Source organism: Parambassis ranga, chromosome 2 (assembly GCF_900634625.1).
Source record: "Parambassis ranga chromosome 2, fParRan2.1, whole genome shotgun sequence".
Taxonomy (NCBI): domain Eukaryota; kingdom Metazoa; phylum Chordata; class Actinopteri; family Ambassidae; genus Parambassis; species Parambassis ranga.
The window spans coordinates 16,011,025-16,030,563 of record NC_041023.1 but is presented as its reverse complement, the minus strand read 5'-3'; the positions used below and the strand labels follow the sequence as shown (position 1 = coordinate 16,030,563).

Sequence of the window (19,539 nt, the reverse complement as noted above, 5' to 3'; positions counted from 1 at the left end):
CAGAAAATGCCTTTTTCCAATTTTATTGTACAAATTAAAAAAAAAATAGTATTTAGTGAAATGTGTCTTTTTCAAAATATGTAAAAAACAAATTGTATTTAGTGAAACTTGTCTTTTTCAAAATATGAAAAAATATGTAATAAAGACTTTCTATCTGCTCTCCCAAATTCAGCATATAAAACTGTGAACCTCATAAAGAGTTAGAGCTCGAAAATGAAAAACTACCCTTGCATACTACAACTAAGCAATATACCTACACATTTAATCACTAAAATTATAATCTTACAAGGAAGATAACAAGGCTTTTTTTGTTATATTAATCTTGTTACTGTTATTATAGATTTCCAGGACAAAACAAAAGTTAACTACTTAGATTTAACTAAGCAGACAGATCAGAGCCTTCCATTGGATTTTTACTGCTGTGATTAATGTTTCAGTAACAAGTTATATAATTAACACCTTATTGCTTGAACAATCATTATAATCATCATAACTGAAAGCAGATAACAGTTTTTCTGTTTAGGAAAGGTCAAATTACTACACAGGATTATTTAAATCTGGAAGGACAGACATGAACCAACAATTTCAAAGATAACCATGTCTGGATTCATTAGGCTTACCCTTCAGGGAACATCAGATATCAACACACATGGATAGGCCACAACAATGTCCAGAGATGAGGAATCTTGTGTGTTTTGTTACACATAAGTTTCCTGAATTTGACTAGAGCGATAATCTTTCACCATTTTCTTCATTGCACGGTCTGGCTTGAGATCAGTTCTTCTCAGAAGCATATTTGGTTCAGCGAATGGATCATATCTTGACCTGTTAAAGAATCAGTCAGTGAAAATATTAAAAGGGATACCAACAGTTTTTCATTTCTGTAAAATTAAATCAATGACTAGCAGCATGTTAACCAATGAATATTGGTCTTTAACCCTTTATATATATGTATGTATGTATGTGTGTGTATGCATGTATATGTATATGTATATATACCCCAATATAATAATCTTACTTTTTCAGGTGGTTTTCAATGGCCTTTCTTTCATACACTCTTCCACATTTAGTTTTCACTGGATCAGCAAATAACTTCTTGGTCAGTGGACAGATGAGATGTGGGGGAAGGGACTGTTTCACTGGCTCCACCAGTTTCTTTCAAAATAAAAACATTGAGTATTAACAAATTTTTGCACATATATAATAATTTAAGGGGCTGCATTAATGATTCATGCATGATAAGAAAAGAGTGACTCTGTAATTAACCAAACTGTGTTCATTCCCACATCATTTTAATTTATTAGACTGAGAGAGTGGTGATAACATCTTAGGAACTAACAACAATATAATAATAATACTTTATTATAATAATAATTTTAAAAAAAGTTTTTTTTTGGTATGTATCATCTCACTACATTCATTGCAAATTATTTTGCAGCATAAAAAGTTACAGTTCATTTACCTTCTCCATATTTTCCAGTGATTCCCCAGCAGTCTGCTCCGTCTGCTTTTTGGCCTCTTCCTCATACTTATCATGGCTGGTCAGGTATTCCTCAGCCAGAATGCTTCAACCAAAAAAAAATATTTAATTAATTAACTGAAATGCTTAACTATTCACAACTGGTAGAAGCAAACATATCATAAAAATAGGTCAGTAATCAATGCATGGCTGCTTCGACACTCTTTAATATGGAAGAAGAATGGTATGTACATAATGTGTATCAGATGCTTTATGCTAAAGTACCAGGATGTGCCACTACATCTGGTCACAATCTGTAATATGCAAACCAGAATGTGTTTCTTGCTCCTCTTTGGGAGCAGCTGGAGTACGTACAAGATAAATACAAAATACAAAGTAGATGTATGGGTTTTGGTATATAGCCCATGTAGTCAAGATGAAGCTGGATTTGGCTTTGGGAGAAGTCTTTGACTGTACTTTAGTGTACCAGCTAAAGCCTGGACTGAAACCCTGGTAGAACATCTCGATCTGACGGAAGAACTGCCAAAATCCAGTTGGGGAGAACTTGTAGAGGTTCACTGGGCTCTGCCACTGAACTCATGGGGGATACTGAATAGACTGATCAGCAAAACTGGGAAAAAGGGGTCAGAATGTTTTCTGTTGCACCTATTACACAATAAATTCTTATATTACCCATCAGAGATGGTTCTGGTCTACACTGTCAGCCTACTCAGCCTGGGTGTCTCTTTACCTGTCCAATGGATCCTGAGGCTCTGGGATGATCAGCAGTCCGTAAACAGCATCGAGGATCTCTCTCATAGTGATTTGGGAGCTGTAGTTTCTGTCAAATATGTTGTGGCAGATGCGCCCCACGGTGTTAATGTTGCAGTGGTATATCTTAATTCATGTTAAAGAAATTACAAATGTGATTATTGCACAAAAATGTCTAATAATGTATTTTAGCAGTCAGTATTGCCTTCTTCTGAGGTTTATGTATTTGTAAGGATACTCGTGTGACAAAGCGAACAGTTGGAGGCTTCACTGGGTATTCAGAACCAAACTGGCAGAACAGCTCAAAGACTCCTTTCTCATAAGGAGTGTCAGGAGGCCCCTCCATGAGGATCTTCCAAAAGGCTGAAAAGTTCAAATATATAATTATTTCACAAACTAGAACTGAAAGAGAGAAATAATATTTTAAGAAAACATTCAACTTACTGAAATCAGATTCAGATGGAAAGATATTAAAGTATGGGTGCGGGTCACAGTGCAGGTTCTTCAGCTCCTCAAGGATACGTTTGTCCTTCTCCATCAAACGACTGTCTTTGGCCTCCAGAATCTTCTTTTTCAGTGCACTAGATTACAAAATAGTTGCAACAGTTTTTTTTCTTATTGCAGACTACATGAGAGCGGCCTGTTGTGTCTCTTACTTTTGTGTCACTGTCACTTTACTGTTGATCTGGCTTGGTAAGATTGTCTCTGGGGATGAATCATACCCACAAGTAGCAAAGAACCCACTCAGAAGTGTCTGAAAAATAACAACAGCACACATAGTTAACCAACTTCCATCCATCCTTCCATTTTCAACTGCTTATCCAGGACGGCAGCAGTCTAAGCAGGGACACCCAGACTTCACTCTCACCGGACACTTCTTCCAGCTCGGGGGAATCCCGAGGCGTTCCCAGGCCAGCTGAGAGACATAGTCTCGTCCCGGGTCTTCCCCGGGGTTTCCTCCCAGTGGGACATGCCTTACCAGGGAGGCATTCTGGAGGCATCCGAAACAGATGCTCGAGCGACCTCAGCTGATTCCTCTCGATGTGAAGGAGCAGCGGCTCTACTCTGAGCTCCTCTTGGGAGCTTCTCACCTGATATCTAGGGGAGCGCCCAGCCTCCCTTCGAGGGAAACTCATTTCAGCCACTTGTATTCGCGATCTCATTCTTTCGGTCATTACCCAGAGCTCATGACATAGATAGGTGAGAGTAGCAACGTAGATTGACCGGTAAATTGAGGGCTTCACCTTTCGGCTCACCTTCTTCACCACGACAGACCGGTACAGTGACCGCATTACTGCGGAGGCTGCACCGATCTGCCTGTCATCATCTCCCACTGCATTTTTCCCTCACTCGTGAACGAGACCCCAAGTTACACAAACTCCTCTACTTGGGGCAGGAGCTCTCCTCCCACCCAGAGAGGACAAGCTACCTTTTTCCCGTCCAGTACCATGGCCTCAGACTTGGAGGTGCTGATCGCATCCCAGCCGCTTCACACTCTGCTGCAAACTGTCCCAGTGCACACTGGAGGTCCTGGCTCGATGAAGCCAACAGGACAACATCATCTGCAAAAACAGCGATTAAATCCTGTGGTTCCCGAACCAGACCCTCTCCGGTCCCTCGCTGCGCCTAGAAATTCTGTCCATAAAGATTATGAACAGAACCGGTAATAAAGGGCAGCCCTGCCGGAGTCCAACATGCACCGGGAAAAGGTCTGACTTACTGCCAGCAATGCAAACCAAACTCCAGCTCCAGTCATACAGGGACCTGACAGCACTTAACAAAAGGCCTCGGACCCCATACTCCCAGAGCACCTCCCACAAAATGCCACGAGGGACACGGTCGAACGCCTTCTCCAAATCCACAAAACACGTTGACTGGTTGGGCGAACTCCCATGAACCCTCCAGCACTGTGCGGCCAGGACGAAAACCGCATTGCTCCTTCTGAATCCGAGGTTCAACTATTGGCCGAATTCTCCTCTCCTGTACCCTGGCATAGACTTTCCCAGGGAGGCTGAGGAGTGTGATCCCCCTGTAGTTGGAGCACACCCTCCGGTCCCCTTTTTGAAAAGAGGGGCCACCACCCCGGTCTGCCAGTCCAGTGGCACTGCCCCCGACTGCCACGTGACGTTGCAGAGGCGTGTCAGCCAAGACAGCCCCACAACATCCCGAGACTTAAGGTACCAAAGGCGAATCCAGCAATTCGATTACCTAAATGAGTCCACCACTGAGTCCTCAGCCTCTGCTTCCATAATGGAAGGCATGTTGGTGGGATTGAGGAGGTCCTCAAAGTACTCCTTCCACATCCCCAGTCGAGGTCAACAGCTCCCCACCTCCAATAAACACAGTGTTGGTGGAGTACTGTTTGCCGGACAGTTTGCCAGAATCTCTTTGAGGCTGACCGATAGTACTCCTCCATGGCCTCCTTGAACTCCTCCCAGGCCCGAGTTTTTGCCTCTACAACTGCCCTCGCTGCAGCACGCTTGGCCTGCTGATACCTATCAGCTGCTTCAGGAGTCCCAAAAGCCAACCAGGCTCGATAGGACTCCTTCTTCAGCTTGATGGCATCCCTGACTTTTGGTGTCCACCGGGTCTGGGGATTGCTGCCGCGAAAGGATACCAGAGGCTTTGCAGCCACAGCTTCAGACAGCCGCATCGACAATGGAGGTGGAGAACATGGTCCACTCTGACTCAATGTCCCCAACCTCCCTCGGAATCTGGGTGAAGCTCTCCCAGAGGTGGGAGTTAAAGATCTATCTGGCAGAGGGTGCGGCCAAATGCTCCGAGGTGGGAGTTGAAGACCTACCTGGCAGAGGGTCCAGCCAAATGTTCCCAACAGAACCGCACAGTACATTTGGGCCTGCCGGGCCTGTCCAGCCTCTTCCCCCACCAACGGATCCAACTCACCACCAGGTAGTGATCAGTTGACAGCTCAGCCTCTCTGTGGTGGAGAACATGGTCCACTCTGACTCAATGTCCCCAACCTCCCTCGGAATCTGGGTGAAGCTCTCCCAGAGGTGGGAGTTGAAGATCTACCTGGCAGAGGGTGCGGCCAAATGCTCCCAGAGGTGGGAGTTGAAGATCTACCTGGCAGAGGGTGCGGCCAAATGCTCCCAACAGAACCGCACAGTACATTTGGGCCTGCCGGGCCTGTCCAGCCTCTTCCCCCACCAATGGATCCAACTCACCACCAGGTAGTGATCAGTTGACAGCTCAGCCTCTCTCTTCACCCGAGTGTCCAAAACACACGGCTGGAGATCAGATGACACGATTACAAAATCGATCATTGACCTCTGACCTAGGGTGTCCTGGTGCCAGGTGCACCGATGGACAACCTTGTGCTCGAACATGGTGTTCGTTATGGACAAACCGTGACCGGCACAGAAGTCCAATAACACCACATGGGTTCAGATCAGGGAGGCCAGTCCTCCCAATCACGCCTCTCCAGGTGTTATAGTCGCTGCACACGTGGGCGTTGAATGTGGCCTATTTCAGCCTGGTACCACCAAAAGACACATGAATAACACACAAAGTTATTGCTGATATATGCTGATTTTTAGCATTTTGTGTGTGGTTTCATGCCACTTTCTATAACACCTATCCCTAACCTAATCAGTTGGTTTTAATGCTAATTCCAACCACAAGTGAAAATGAAACCTTACCTTGCCTAATTCTTAAAGTATTTCAGCATAATTAAGGACATTGTAATCAAAGTACTTACATCAGTAATGGATGATGGGTCAGCTTTGGTTTTGGGTTTCCTCAACTCCAAAGAAAGCACTGTCTCAATCTCAAAAAGCTTCAGACCATCTTTGCTTGTCTCTGGTTGGAAACAACACCCACCTATAACAGAAAATTGGGTGAAGACTGTGATATGCAATTTTTAATGTGTAACTAGAAAATCCTTTTTGAATACAGTATACCACTCCTGTGTTCTGCAATTATGGTGATGATCTATAAAATATTGACAGCTTCTCCTGCTATTGGGGTTTATATTAAGTTTGAGTGCAATATAATATTTTCTATTTTCTCAAAATTATTGTGCCCCCTTCCCCTGTGCACGGATGGACTATTGGAGCCTTGAGGATCACACATGTAATACCAAAGTCCTGTCATGGTTTGTGATTCTTTTGCATCTTGTCGTTGTGATTCAGTGTTGCTTTTGTGTTTTGCTCTCTTAGGTTTGGTTTCTGTGTTGTGTTATTGTGTTCTCTTTAGCTGTAGGTTTGGTGTTTGTCCTAGCTGTATTTACTGTTGTGTCTTGTGCTTTCCATTTTACTTTGAAGGCCCTGTCTTTCCTGTGTATTCCCTGTTGTTTTACTTCCCCTGTGTTTTCTGCCAGTGTTGATTACCTGTCGTGCCCTGATTGTGTTCACCTGTGTCTTGTTGTCTTGTCTACTTAAGTCCTGTGGTCCCTTTTGTCTTTGTCGCATCATCTTGTTGGTATTACTGTGTTTAGCTGCTGTATCCCTGTTTTCTGGCTTCTTGAGTGTTTTTTGGTTTTGAGTTTGTTTCTCAGTTTTTTAGTTTTTGTTCTTTAGTACAGCCCTGCATTGTTTTGACCCCCCTTGGACTGAATAAAGAACTTTAAATTGCTTAACCACTGCCTGCTGTCCTGCATTTGAGTCCACCTTCCATACTACATACTTCTATACAACCCTGACAAATCCTATTCATAGTTCCATCAATCATACAGATGCAGTATGAAATGTAGTAACTTTGTAGTAACTAGAAATGTACAGAGTAACTTTGATAACAGTATATATATATATATAGAGCAATCAAAGAGATGTACTGTATACATTTTCATATCACTATCCTTGTTATTTCTATCCTAACTATTGGAGGAGACCAGGCCTTCCATTTTGACATGAAACACATCATAAAAAAAACCCTTTGGTTCCTACCTGTTGCGTTGCTGATTCCATGCAGAACATTGTTAGCCACCGTTCCAAGAAGAACTGAGTCCACTATGATGTTGGATTTTATCAGGTCAGCAGCCACCTTAGTCGACTTGTGTGTGGATCTAGGCACAGATTTTCAGATATGTTGTATAAACATACACAACTTAGGGCTACAATGTTATGAGAACAGCCGCAGGTTACCAAACATGATAACACATAGGACTAAGCACTGGCTAAAGTATGTGTATGTCTGTGAATCACTGAGCCAATAGCTAAGAGCCTACATTCACATACAGTCTATTAGCTATTGATAGGTACCTGCAGTCATTTCCATCTGTGAGACACAGAATGCGAAGTCTACACTCTGGAAACTCCTTCTTCACTTTTTCCAGCTCAAGTCTTCCATATGCTAGAGCGTCATACAGCTTGGTATTTCCAAGTGCCTTAAGAGTCCGCACATGTTCCTAGAAACAAGAAAATAATGTTGAAATGTTGAAATGGACTTAACATGTAGTTCTCAAGTTATTGGTACATAGCTGAAAAGGGGGTAGAATAATTACCTTAAACTTTTCCAATGTTTCTGTGAATGTGTGGAGCATCGTCACTGTAGAGTCAAACTTCGCAAGGCCAATGACATGGTGGAAATCATAAGCCATGGTTCGAGATGCAAAGTTATCGAAAAGCTCTTTGACAGCATGGATTTTCTGTATATCCACACTTCCATAGCATTTCTCAGCCATTGATGAGCTTGCATCTATCAGCACCTGATGGGGAAAAGTGTGGGGTTTGTCTGCTGGAATGCAGTGTTTGTTTGTGACTTGTTTGACCACAGCTTCACTGTACAAATTACTGAGAGAACTAGCCAGGGTAAAAGAAGTGTGGTACTAAAATGCCCTAAAAACCAATATCACAGAAACTGAAAGGACAATAATTACCAATATGGCTTCCTTTGGAGTCCTAGTTGTGACAAAGGATTGGTTATCCCTATGGTCTCCAGTTCTATAATAAAAGTGGAACAATTTATGCCATTACATGTTATTGCTCATTTATCAATAATAATAAAAGACAGTTGACAATAGAAACAAGCATGATCATATAAATGGAGACATTCTTCTTATTAGTCATAACATGCAGTATAATCATTGCCACACTGCTGCCAAATTACATCTTTTTTTTAAGTGGCAATTTTATGTGAATAAACGCCTGTGATCAAACAAAATACATGATTCAAGTGCAACTTATTTAAGTTTCTTTAGCCAGAGAGCTAAAGTTCATAATGGTATCAAATTTTTAAGAAGTAAAGTTTACAATGTAAATACAGTGTATCTTTAATACTGCATTAAAGAACAACAGAACACTATCACATAAATTAATCATCAGTACTTACGAAGCAGCCAGTATGTTCACATCCACTGCTTCGAATTTGCCAGACAGACAATTATGCACTTCAATCATCTCAGGCTTCAGCTTATTTTTAAACAGGTAAACTGCAAGATTGTCTGTAGAAGTAGAACAGCATTGTGTATGTAACATAATGTAGAGTGAACATTCACAAGGCCTATATCACCTACACAGGTCACAGGTGCACATCACAAGATACTGTATATGTTTTGTTACATAGTGCTAGCACAGTCCTTCGTTCTTCATATACATTTTAACCTTGTGGTTCATGTACCTTCACTCAGATAAACAAGACAGGGGGCTTGAATTCCAAGATCCTTCAGATGCAGTGGTGGAGTCACACTGAGTTCAGGAAAAGCCTTCAGTTCCTCCGCCATGTTTCCAAAAGTACTCTCAGCATTTATGCAAAAGCTGGAAGGTGTCCACAATAGATATTGAGTCACTTGGCCTCCGTTAAATGTGTATGCAAAGTGCACATATTCAAGCAAATATGGGTCAGTACATGGGTAATTTAACAATACATACTTATGACCAGTCACAGTGGCATGAGCAATCCAAAGGTGGTATGTTGTAATGGAGGGATGAACACTGAACAAAATCTTCTCAATGTCAGTGGCTCTTAGGAGTGATGTTTCTGTCAGCACCTCTTCAGTGCAGTTTGGAATCTTCTCTCCATCTTGTAATAAGTAACATGCAACACACACAGTTAGAAAATTGGTCATTGTTCTAGAATAATGCCAACTTGTATAGAAGATTTCCTACCTTCCATTTTCTTCAGCACCATTGCTCTTTCCAGGGCTCCTGGTACTCCAGGTACTTTGACCGGTTCACAGAAACGGCTGCCTTCCTCATTCATCAGAGAATATGGAGCGTAGTTCTCATGTTCTGATGTCTCTTTCTATCAACGTTATACATACAAGAGCCACAGAGGGCAGCAGCAGATTGAATAAATGTGTATCCAAATTTGGATCCATCAACATGGTAGCTGTAAATGGTGGCAGCAGATAGGAATGGTTTTCCTTGTAAAATGTATTTCATGTTGTTAATTTGTGAACTTTAAAACAAACCATGACCTATACCTAAACCATTTACCCCATTTTTGACATCTAACCTTAACTTTTAATGCCAAACTGAGTAAAAAAGAAAGCTTTTTACTCAGTTTGGTCCCAAATCACACACCCCAAATCCAGGTGTGAAAAACTTGTTGCATCTTTCCCAAAAGGACTCATGGCTGCATTAGATCCAAAGGGTGCTACTAAGTACTGAGAAAAGGCTCTGAATACTTAGGACCATGTGATATTTCGCCTTTTCTTTTTAATACATTTGCAAAAATGTCAACAATTCTGTGTCTTTCTGTCAATGTGGGGTGCTGTGTGTACATTAATGAGGAAAAATGAACTTAAATGATTTCAACAAATGGCTGCAAAATAACACAGAGTGAAACATTTAAGGGGGTCTGAATACTTTCTGTACCCACTGTATGTATCATAATCTCTGTAATATGTGCATGTATCCACACTGATATTTGGCCAAAAGAGGTTAAACAATGTCAACACATTAAATAGTGAAAAAACTTTAATGTGGGTCCTTCTGTTTTAAATGACTGTTAATTCAGTCTGTATTGACTGACTGCAAAGGACATTATTTTAGATACTGTATTAATCCCAGAGGGAAATTCTTTATGGCTGCTGCCAAGCAGTGTCATACAATGACTAGCAAGGCGCGCCACAGGCTAGGGTGAAGTGTCTTGCCCAAGAACACACAGTGATTAGACAATCAGTGATTAGAGTTACTAGACAACCCTGCTATACCACTGCGCCACTGTTGTCCCCTAAATATTATACTGTAGAAACTACTGAAATTACTGTAGAAACTTGTATATATATAAATATATATATTATAAATTATATATATATTATAAAGCATGAAAAAGAAGGCAATTTTAAGGCACACTGATAAATCATGACGTTGGATTATGGAACAATAAATAATATATAATGTGAATATAGGATTGCAAAATTAAAGAAAGGTTAAGGCTGCATATCATCAGCTACCTGCCCAGGAGAAAGTAAAATTTAACATCTGTCCTAAATCGCATTAGGTTCAAATCAAAAATACCTTTGCTTCTGACATGAGATGTGCCCAGCAGTATGTTGAATACTCAAACACATCAAGATCTTCTATGATCTTGTCCCTTTGTTTTGTTCCCAGACCTGGCAAAAGCTCTCTGAAGAGAGTATACAAGCCTTCAATGGTTGCGATCTGCGTTAGAAAGAAGGAACAAATAAAATAAAAATTGACAAAACAAAGAAAAGGTAAAAGTACTATCAGGAGTATGTTCTGTACCTTTTGAGTCCTGGAAATGGTTTCATTCCTACAGAGTAACTGATACAGACACTGAGCCAGAGGGTTACATCCAGTTAGCTTCCGTATGTAGCCAATCAAATTCTTTTGTGCATCCACAGAAAGCTTGTATTTCTAGAAGGAAACAACAATTATTATTATTATTATTATTATTATCATTATTATAGTATACTGATGGTTGTTGAATACAGCTCACAATAATATAAAGAGATGACAGTAAGACACTGATTCCTTTGGGGGTCTGCTGGACTGAGGGCACAACGTCATCAATGAAGAATGCGTTGGCAGCGTGGGCCTCCTCATCAAACGTACACAACCTGAAGTTCACTGTTGATTCCTCTGAGATCCCACAACTTTCCAATGTACTGCCAATGGCACCTTCACCTCTGAAAATACGTTTGACATGAAATATGTTTAGTGTTTATTATGTTTAGTTAACAGTTGGTTATTACTGTTAGTATAATTCACATTCAAAACTGACTCAGTTTCTCCTTACTTGTAGTGAAGGACATGTGTTGGGACCCCACTTTCAATTGCAAGCTTGTTCTTCAGATTAGTTATTGTGTCCGTTGTCAGGTTCACTGTCACCTCAAAGTCGCCCTGTGTAAGATATTAAATATGTTCAGAAAAATTAGATATATTTTGTCCTGCATGTAATGAAGGAGAAAACATTAGCAATGTTACAAAATCTAGTAGAGAGATTTTGCCTGATGTCACGATAATATTCTATTGAGACTGAGTGGAGGACTATAAATACAGGGTTCAGAAGTATGATAATAAAGTCAGATTACTAACAGTGATGTGGTGATTCTGACACTAATAAGAATTCTGAGGAAAAATATTCAAGATTTAGAAAATTTATATAGAATAATATGTAGATCAGCTGCAGCAAACCCTCAGTGTACAGTGAATTCACCCTGAGCATGATGTGGCACCGAACAGTATCTGTTCCATAAGTTTCAGTTGGCTGATGCGCTGTATTTGGAGGAGGAGCTGTCATCAGGTTTTCCTTTGGTGTGAATATAGTGTAGATGACATCTCCACATTTAATGTGTCTGTCTTGTAAAGACCCTGTAAGCAACATTACATATATGAAAAAACAAACTTTACATATTTAATGTACTTATTTTCCTTTATAAAGAGCACACTTAAAAATACACTGTCAGAGAATTTGCTGTAGAAGCTAACACTGTATGAACTCACATGTGTTAAAGAAGGGATCGTCGGTCAAAGGCATTCCATCCACTGTGTAGAGGCAGACACCTCTGGAAGGATCAATGCTTTCCAGGTGGCAGATCCTTAACATCAGATCTTCAACAGTGTTCTGTGCAGGGTCCATATCTAATGGAGCCCAGACAGGAAACAAATATGGACATTATGTTCTTGACAAAAACACGAATGCAACATCTCAGGAAAGGTTCCTAAGAAACCTCAACAGACTTTTGTGAGATCTTACAGATTCAAAAAAAATAAAGAATAAAAAAGAGGACATCTGCTTGCTTGGTGTTGAATAAGCTGGATTCAAGATGAGTTTAAAAATTGCGGAAAAGGAAAATGACAACAAAGCTACTTTTTAAACAAAGTAAAAGTTTCAGGAGATCTGGCAAACCACAGTTTATAAGTATCCATCCATACATTCATCTTCAGCCGCTTATCCGGGGCCAGGTCATGGGGGCAGCAGTCTAAGCGGGGACACCCAGACTTTCCTCTCACCGAACACTTCTTCTAGCTCTTCTGGGGGATCAGCCGAGAGACATAGTCTCTCCACCGCGTCCTGGGTCTTCCCCGGGGTCTCTTCCCAGTGGGACATGCCCAGAACACCTCCCCAGGTAGGCGTCCAGGAGGCATCCAAAACAGATGCCCGAGCCATCAGATTTATAAGTAATTTTTTTCTATTTGTCGATTTCATGGTGCTATAACAATTTGCAAAATATACAGTAGTGGTATCATATTGTTAGTTATTCAAAGAAATATTTATGATCAAAAACAAAACATCAAAACCGTCAAATTAGTCAGAAAAACTGCATATACATCACATATGTTCCTACCTTGGATGCATTTCGGTTCTGGACATTTGGGGTATGTGTACAGCAGAGAGAACTTCTTTACTGACTTCTGCACTGACATTGCTGCTGCTGGGTTTGCTGGAGCTCTAAATCTGCCAATGGTTTTTTTCATGGCAGCAAAACGATTCTTCTCCACCTGACTGAGACCTGTGAAGCAAATATAAGTCCATGGTTTCAGTTTCCGTTTCAGTAGTCTATTATTTTGAAAGTGGTTCTTTCATGTGATCAACTTCATCAAGTTCACTTTGTTGTTAGTTTGTTAGTTTAACTCTGTCTATATCAGTAAAGATATCTAAATATAAAAATGAGCACGTTATGGAAATCATGTTAAACACAAAGTACATAAGCCCTCTAAGAGTGTGTTTACTTTTACAAATGTACTCTTACCAAGGTTGGTGAGGTCTTCATCTGTTACACCATCGATGAAATCTCTTTCATCCGTCACACCCAACTGTAGAAACTTGTTGTAAAAAGCCTCCAGTCTGTGTTTTTCAAGCAGGTTGTAAATTGCACCCATCTGAGAATAAAAATGATAAGCACAGAATTTAAAATAAGCTGTTCTAAAAGTTTAAAGAGTATAAGAAATTGTTTAAGCAACAACAAGCTTACCTTGTTGCATTCAAGATCAAGTTGGTTATGACTTTTAGGTTTCCCTTTTCCGTCTTTTGGGGGGCTGGAGGGAGTGGCTTTCAGTGGAAAATGAAACTAAACTCTTAAGTAAACGGCAAGTTTTGCATTTCAATCAAATGCGTTGTTGTTTCAGAATAGAATAGAATAGAATCGTTGTAATAGATATAGGTACTTTACTTGCTTTACTCAGGTGTTATTGATTCTGTTTTTGTTTTTATTGTGCATTATCACATCGACATATCTATAACTGAGTGACATACAAATAACACCAGTTTACACAATGCAACATGCATAAATTATTAAATAGACACTTTTTCGCTGGTCTGCATAACATACATAACATTAAGGATTCTCTAGAATATTCTTAGATTGGACCCATGAGTCCCTCCCCTAATGCCATAATACTCTCATTTTATTGGTTGTTTCAGCTGTCACTTTGAATCTATTGTTCCCATTGGCCAACCCGAGGAGATGGTGGGGTTTGTTTCCAGGAAGTGTAGAGCGTGACTACCTACATCCGATATTTGCTACTTCTACCTTGCCAACTTTAGCTGCTAGCACTTTAGAATACACTTTGTAAATCTACCAATATGGGGGATGACGAAGAAAAGTATGACGGGATGTTGCTTGTTATGGCGCAGCAACATGAAGGAGGGGTGCAGGAGGTAAATCGTTGTGTTGCTAACGTGCTAAAGCTACCGTGCTAACGTTGTAGTTAACGTGGTTAGCCTGCAAGCTAGTAGACACAGCTCGGCTGTCAGCGTTCATATGTATTAAAAATGACTTTAATAACCATTGCACATATTTAACAAACGCTGTTGTCTTTGTTGAAAGCCTCCCTTTTTGGCCTGGGCTTAAGTTTTACGGTGAAAGATGTTTTTAGTAAATATACACGTGCCCAAGGAGGTGGCATGAAATTTAATTAGTGTAATTTTATTTCGTTTTAAAGTGAATTAGTAGAGCGACATTGTTCCTGAAATATGTTACAAATAACAATGCTATGTGAAATATTGAAATACATTTGGTGTAGTACTGATTTTTGTACAAATGCTTTGTGAGTCTCTTTAGGTAGACATTTAAACGAAGGTGCAGCGTTTACTGATGGATTGTAAGGTGTAAAGGTGAATGTCATTCCAGTATATTACAGGATACGTGACTCATTGTCATATTTTGTGTTTTCAACAGTTAGTAAACACATTTTTCAGCTTCCTAAGACGTAAAACGGACTTCTTCACTGGTGGAGACTTAGGTGCTGCAGAAACGGTGAGCAGTGTCTCTTTATATTTACTCCTTAGGTGACATTAAAGACCATCAACAAACGGTTCCATTCACTTACTGAGGCACACCTCGACTTATCTCTCTGTTTTCACTGTCTGTTTCTTCCAGCTGGTAAAGGATGCCTTTGCTCACCATAGTAAACTAGCACTAAAGGCCCACAAAGACAAGCAGACGAAACAGGAGAAAGAAAAGAAAGAGAAAGCAGAAAGAGCCGCCAAGCTGGCAGAGGAAGAGAGGAAAAAGAAAAAGGATGACGGTCCTAGAATTCAGGAGCTGACCGATGAAGAAGCGGAGAAGCTTCAGTCTGAGCTTGACCAGGTAAAACCTGCTTCAGTGTTGTCCCACCACAGTGTTTTTATGCATATGACCTAACTTTCTTGTATCTGTGACAGAAAAAGAAAGAAGAGGAGAAAATGGAGAGTGTAACGGCAAATGCAGAAAAGACCACTGAGAAAGCAGAAAAGGAGACAGCAGAAAAAGAGAAGGGGGTGAGTGGACACATGACAACATGCTAGTTGTACAATGTACTGTACTATACAATCTGTTTCTCCTTACTTACTACTTGATTTCCATTTCCAGTCTGACTCTGAAGGAGAGGAGGATGAGAAGGACAAAGACAAACTGAAACCTAATGCTGGAAATGGAGCTGATCTGCCCAACTACAAGTGGACACAGACTCTGTCTGAAGTTGATGTGAGTTTATTAAGTCTCTATTATGAAAATTGTGTTTACTAATGAGCCATAACCATATGAGAGTTGGTATTTCTTTATTTTCCTTATACCCTTCTCCATCTCTCCTAAGTGTTTGTTTTTTTGTGTTTGTGTAATAGAAGGCTTTGTTGAATTCTGGCCACATAGATGCTGGCCCCTGTGCCACTTGAATGTATCATCGTGACCTTTTAATCTCACACACCTTTAATCTCAGACTTTTGCCTGAATTGAAGTGACATACCATGGTATAAGATGTGTTCCCTGAATAGATGATGTGCCTAGAAAGTACAGGAAGTTACATTACAGCCCGGTTAAAATAACTTGTTAACTGGTCTTCAGTAGAAAGAGGATACCACCTGTTTTATCTCTATGATGCAGCTTTTTAAGGGCCACTTCCTGTGATTGGTGGACACGCTAGACCCTTTTTGTCATAGTCTGTTTAAGTTGTCCTGTGTGAAAAGGTGATGGGCCACAGAGAAGACGACGTCAACAGCTTTAAAACATTTGACAGATTTGTTTGATCATGAACAAGTACATTTTTTTAAACCTCATAACCGTTTACCAGGGGAAAGGAGCCGATACCTGAAAGCATCCTGCCCTAATATATTACATCATAGCAGTATGACAAGCCTGTTGGATTTTAAAGGTGCTGTCATCTTTTCCCAGATGGATTCTCTATATCCAGGTCATGCCAGGATTCACTGCAGGCCAGTGGTGCTTGGTTGATTGGAAGCTGAAAAGTACACTCTAAAATGCATCTGCTACTGTAGACACGGTTGCTAGGCAATCAGGAATTCCCTCCTATGAAAGATGGTGTCATTGTCATTGATCTCTCAGGCTCGTTTCCACATTTGCAAAGGTTATAATTTCACTGTGGACTGAAGGATGTAACTCCCGAACTGAAACCCAGTAGTTGTGTGATCTTCTTTGCATGGATTGCTGCTTAATGTCAGTTAAACAGAATCTGATTACAAATCTTTACATCTCTCCACAGCTGGCTGTACCTTTCGATGTGAAGTTTCGCATTAAAGGTAGAGATGTGGTGGTGGACATCCAGCGACGCTCCATCAAGGTGGGCCTGAAAGGACACCCTCCTGTTATTGAAGGCCAGCTCTTCAACGAGGTGAAGGTAGAGGAGAGCTCCTGGCTCATCGACGACGGAAAAGTGGTTACAGTTCATTTTGAAAAGGTAAGAAATGTCTGCATCACTGCAGACACATTCCAGCCATTAACATTTGTTGTGATGTGTTTACGTCAAATTGCGTTCTGTTTTCAGATTAACAAGATGGAGTGGTGGAACAGGATTGTTACCACAGATCCAGAAATAAACACCAAGAAAATCTGTCCTGAGAACTCAAAGGTAAAAGCATAGCTCCATGCAAGTTTGTTGTAAATGTTGTTGCTTCATCATCCTGCCTCCTCCTCACCGTGTGTGTGTGTGTTTTTTACCTGCTGAGCAGCTGTCAGACCTGGACGGAGAGACGCGTGGCATGGTGGAGAAGATGATGTATGACCAGAGGCAGAAATCAATGGGCCTGCCTACATCTGAAGAGCAGAAGAAACAAGACATTCTGAAAAAGTAAGAGACATTTTAACCTGTTCAGTTTACCACACTCTGTTAGACAAACTTTTATAGATCGTTTTATTCTGTGTCAGCAGGGTAACTCTCAAAGGCAGACCACTTGACCGTTTAACAGAAGCTTTATAACGTGAAAGCAACCTGGCTATTGTGGCCTTCAGTGTCACATAATTTTCTTCAAGGCCAGAACTGCAGCTGTAACTTGTAGTGTGTTTCACAGTCTCAGACTTTGAAAACTGTTTAACTCTCTGACCCCAAAAGTACTACCAGGAAATTTTAAATGAATGCTTCACAAAAATACCGCTGTGCATCATGTGTGGCGTGCATATATCATTCTGGCTGATCTGCAGGCTTCCTACACAGAGACTGTAAACATGGCAAGAGTTAAAAATCACATGTGGAGCTCCTATTATATCTAAGATTGAAGTGCATGAAATGGCCTGAAATATAAAAGCATATGTTTGATTTTTCATTATCCAGAATTATTTAATTCAACTTGCTGCAACTACCTATGCTAGTTTTACATAGCCCAAATATTTCCTATCACTGTAATAAATGACCCGAGCCTTCTCTACTATTATACCATTGAAGGCCAGAATATTTGTGGCAGCTGCTTTTTAAAGTCTGCTTCCTCTTTTAGCTTGTTAATGCTGCCTACATGGATGTTGTTTAAAATTATAGAGCCTAAACAACAACTCCACCAACACAAAAAACACATTGTGTATGTCCCGTCAAATATATTGGAAGGACCAGAGCATCTTTTCACTGTTTATGCATTTATTACAATTCTCTGTTTGACCACATGGAGGTGCTATAAGCTAAAGCTAAGAGAACAAAAGAGACCTTCCATTTGAAAGTCCCACAATATACCATGTATGTTCTTTTATAAAATGCACAGCTACATAAAATAACTTTATGCTAATGGTCCACCTTCTCTCTGCAGGTTCATGGCTCAGCACCCGGAGATGGATTTCTCTAAAGCCAAATTTAGCTGAGACCTGCTGCTCGCAGCTTCACCTGTAGACACACATGATCCATGTTCAACACACCAGACACCAACTGGCCCAACTTCCCTATTCATCTCTTTACTGGACATGTTTTTGTTGGATAAATGTAACAACTCGGTTTTCTTTTTGCATGTTGCATCAATATTTAAAGCTGTGTCTGTTTTTTTTAAATAAATACATTTAAATTGACAATGAACTGTGTTTATTTTACAGTTAAACAGGTTTTTAAGCTCGCAAGTTAAACACCGAGACTGGTTTTTTGTGAGCCCTCTGTGTCACTGAACTCAGATGTGTATTATGTTTGGATGACATCGAGATGATACTAGGCCACAATCAGTACACAATTTACTGGAATGTTGGTTAACTGCACAGACACAGATTTCAAAGGTTTTTGGTAAGGCTAGCTTTGAATATTCTGCAGAAAATGACTATATGTTATGTGCAGAGGTTGGAAGGGATTTTAGCCACCAGAGAGCAGTGTCTTCCTGTGAATGGTAACAGCAGCCAAGTGAGGCATAAAGGAAGTGCACAAGGCAGGTATAGCTGAACAGATACAAGGATTTACGGTACCCTTTATCTGCCCTATTGTTTATGTTCAGAAAAAAAAATTGTAGATATTTTTGTAAATAAACATATCTTAAGTATTATTATATAATTACTTTAGTACTTATACATTTAAATAATGTATAGAGAATTGATGAGTAACCTAGTCTATCATATGTGTGACATCCAGCTATCATGTATTACTATTTTTTTTTAATTTGAAACAGCACCAGGAAGACATCCACATTGATATGATCCTCCGCATCAAAGTTTGGCTCCTACATTACCAACAATTCACCTTGCAGTGATTAACATGTTAACTGTACCCTGAGAATAACTGACATGCTGCCACCAGTGAGTGAACAGCACTCACTTTTCCACTGGCTGGATATCATGCACCTCTGCTAAATGAAGACCAGTTTGCTTACAAGTCTCTCTCAGTTTGTGCGGCAGTCAGCAGCTAAACGGACTGGCCTGTCAGGACGGTGAGAGGCTGTCACCATCACTGGGGCGACTGGGAGGAAACATACATTAGCTTATGTTGGCCAGCAAGTCTTCCTAATGTGTGAAATTGCTCATGTAGTTCAAAAACAGCCCTCGGACAGCTGGATGATGGTGTTATAGGGAAGACTGACCAGTTCACCACAGAGCACAAGTAAACAGAATAAGGGCGCTTTCAAGATAGTCCAGAGTCCTATGGAGTCTATGTTTAACATGTTTTCAATATTATGAATTAAAACAACAGGTCTAAGATTTAGTTTACAGCTTTCAAATCTATTAAAATTCATTTTTTTAACTATTAGTTTCATTACAAAACACAAGGCCCTTT

At 40.5% G+C, this 19,539-nt stretch overlaps 2 protein-coding genes across 2 annotated transcripts; one reads left to right on the top strand and one right to left on the bottom strand.

Moving 5' to 3' along the window:
• Positions 1-310: 310 nt before the first annotated feature.
• Positions 311-13,647, bottom strand: LOC114431579 (uncharacterized). Its single transcript, XM_028399127.1, has 25 exons — positions 13,572-13,647; positions 13,350-13,479; positions 12,945-13,109; positions 12,100-12,237; positions 11,813-11,967; positions 11,393-11,496; positions 11,093-11,282; positions 10,879-11,010; positions 10,651-10,794; positions 9,295-9,430; positions 9,058-9,208; positions 8,807-8,943; positions 8,519-8,630; positions 8,067-8,130; positions 7,692-7,895; positions 7,450-7,595; positions 7,135-7,253; positions 5,949-6,070; positions 2,887-2,984; positions 2,675-2,811; positions 2,469-2,593; positions 2,211-2,356; positions 1,463-1,565; positions 1,019-1,155; positions 311-825 (listed from the first exon to the last, which is right to left on the bottom strand). Exons 2-25 carry the CDS (start codon positions 13,477-13,479, stop codon positions 699-701), a joined length of 3,222 nt encoding a protein of 1,073 aa, XP_028254928.1. The 5' UTR covers positions 13,572-13,647; the 3' UTR covers positions 311-698.
• A 415-nt stretch (positions 13,648-14,062) lies between these two features.
• Positions 14,063-18,356, top strand: nudc (nudC nuclear distribution protein). The gene is made up of 9 exons (XM_028397549.1): positions 14,063-14,257; positions 14,778-14,855; positions 14,979-15,188; positions 15,263-15,358; positions 15,450-15,563; positions 16,576-16,770; positions 16,858-16,941; positions 17,042-17,160; positions 18,104-18,356. Exons 1-9 carry the CDS (start codon positions 14,183-14,185, stop codon positions 18,153-18,155), a joined length of 1,023 nt encoding a protein of 340 aa, XP_028253350.1. The 5' UTR covers positions 14,063-14,182; the 3' UTR covers positions 18,156-18,356.
• The last annotated feature ends 1,183 nt before the right edge of the window (positions 18,357-19,539 follow it).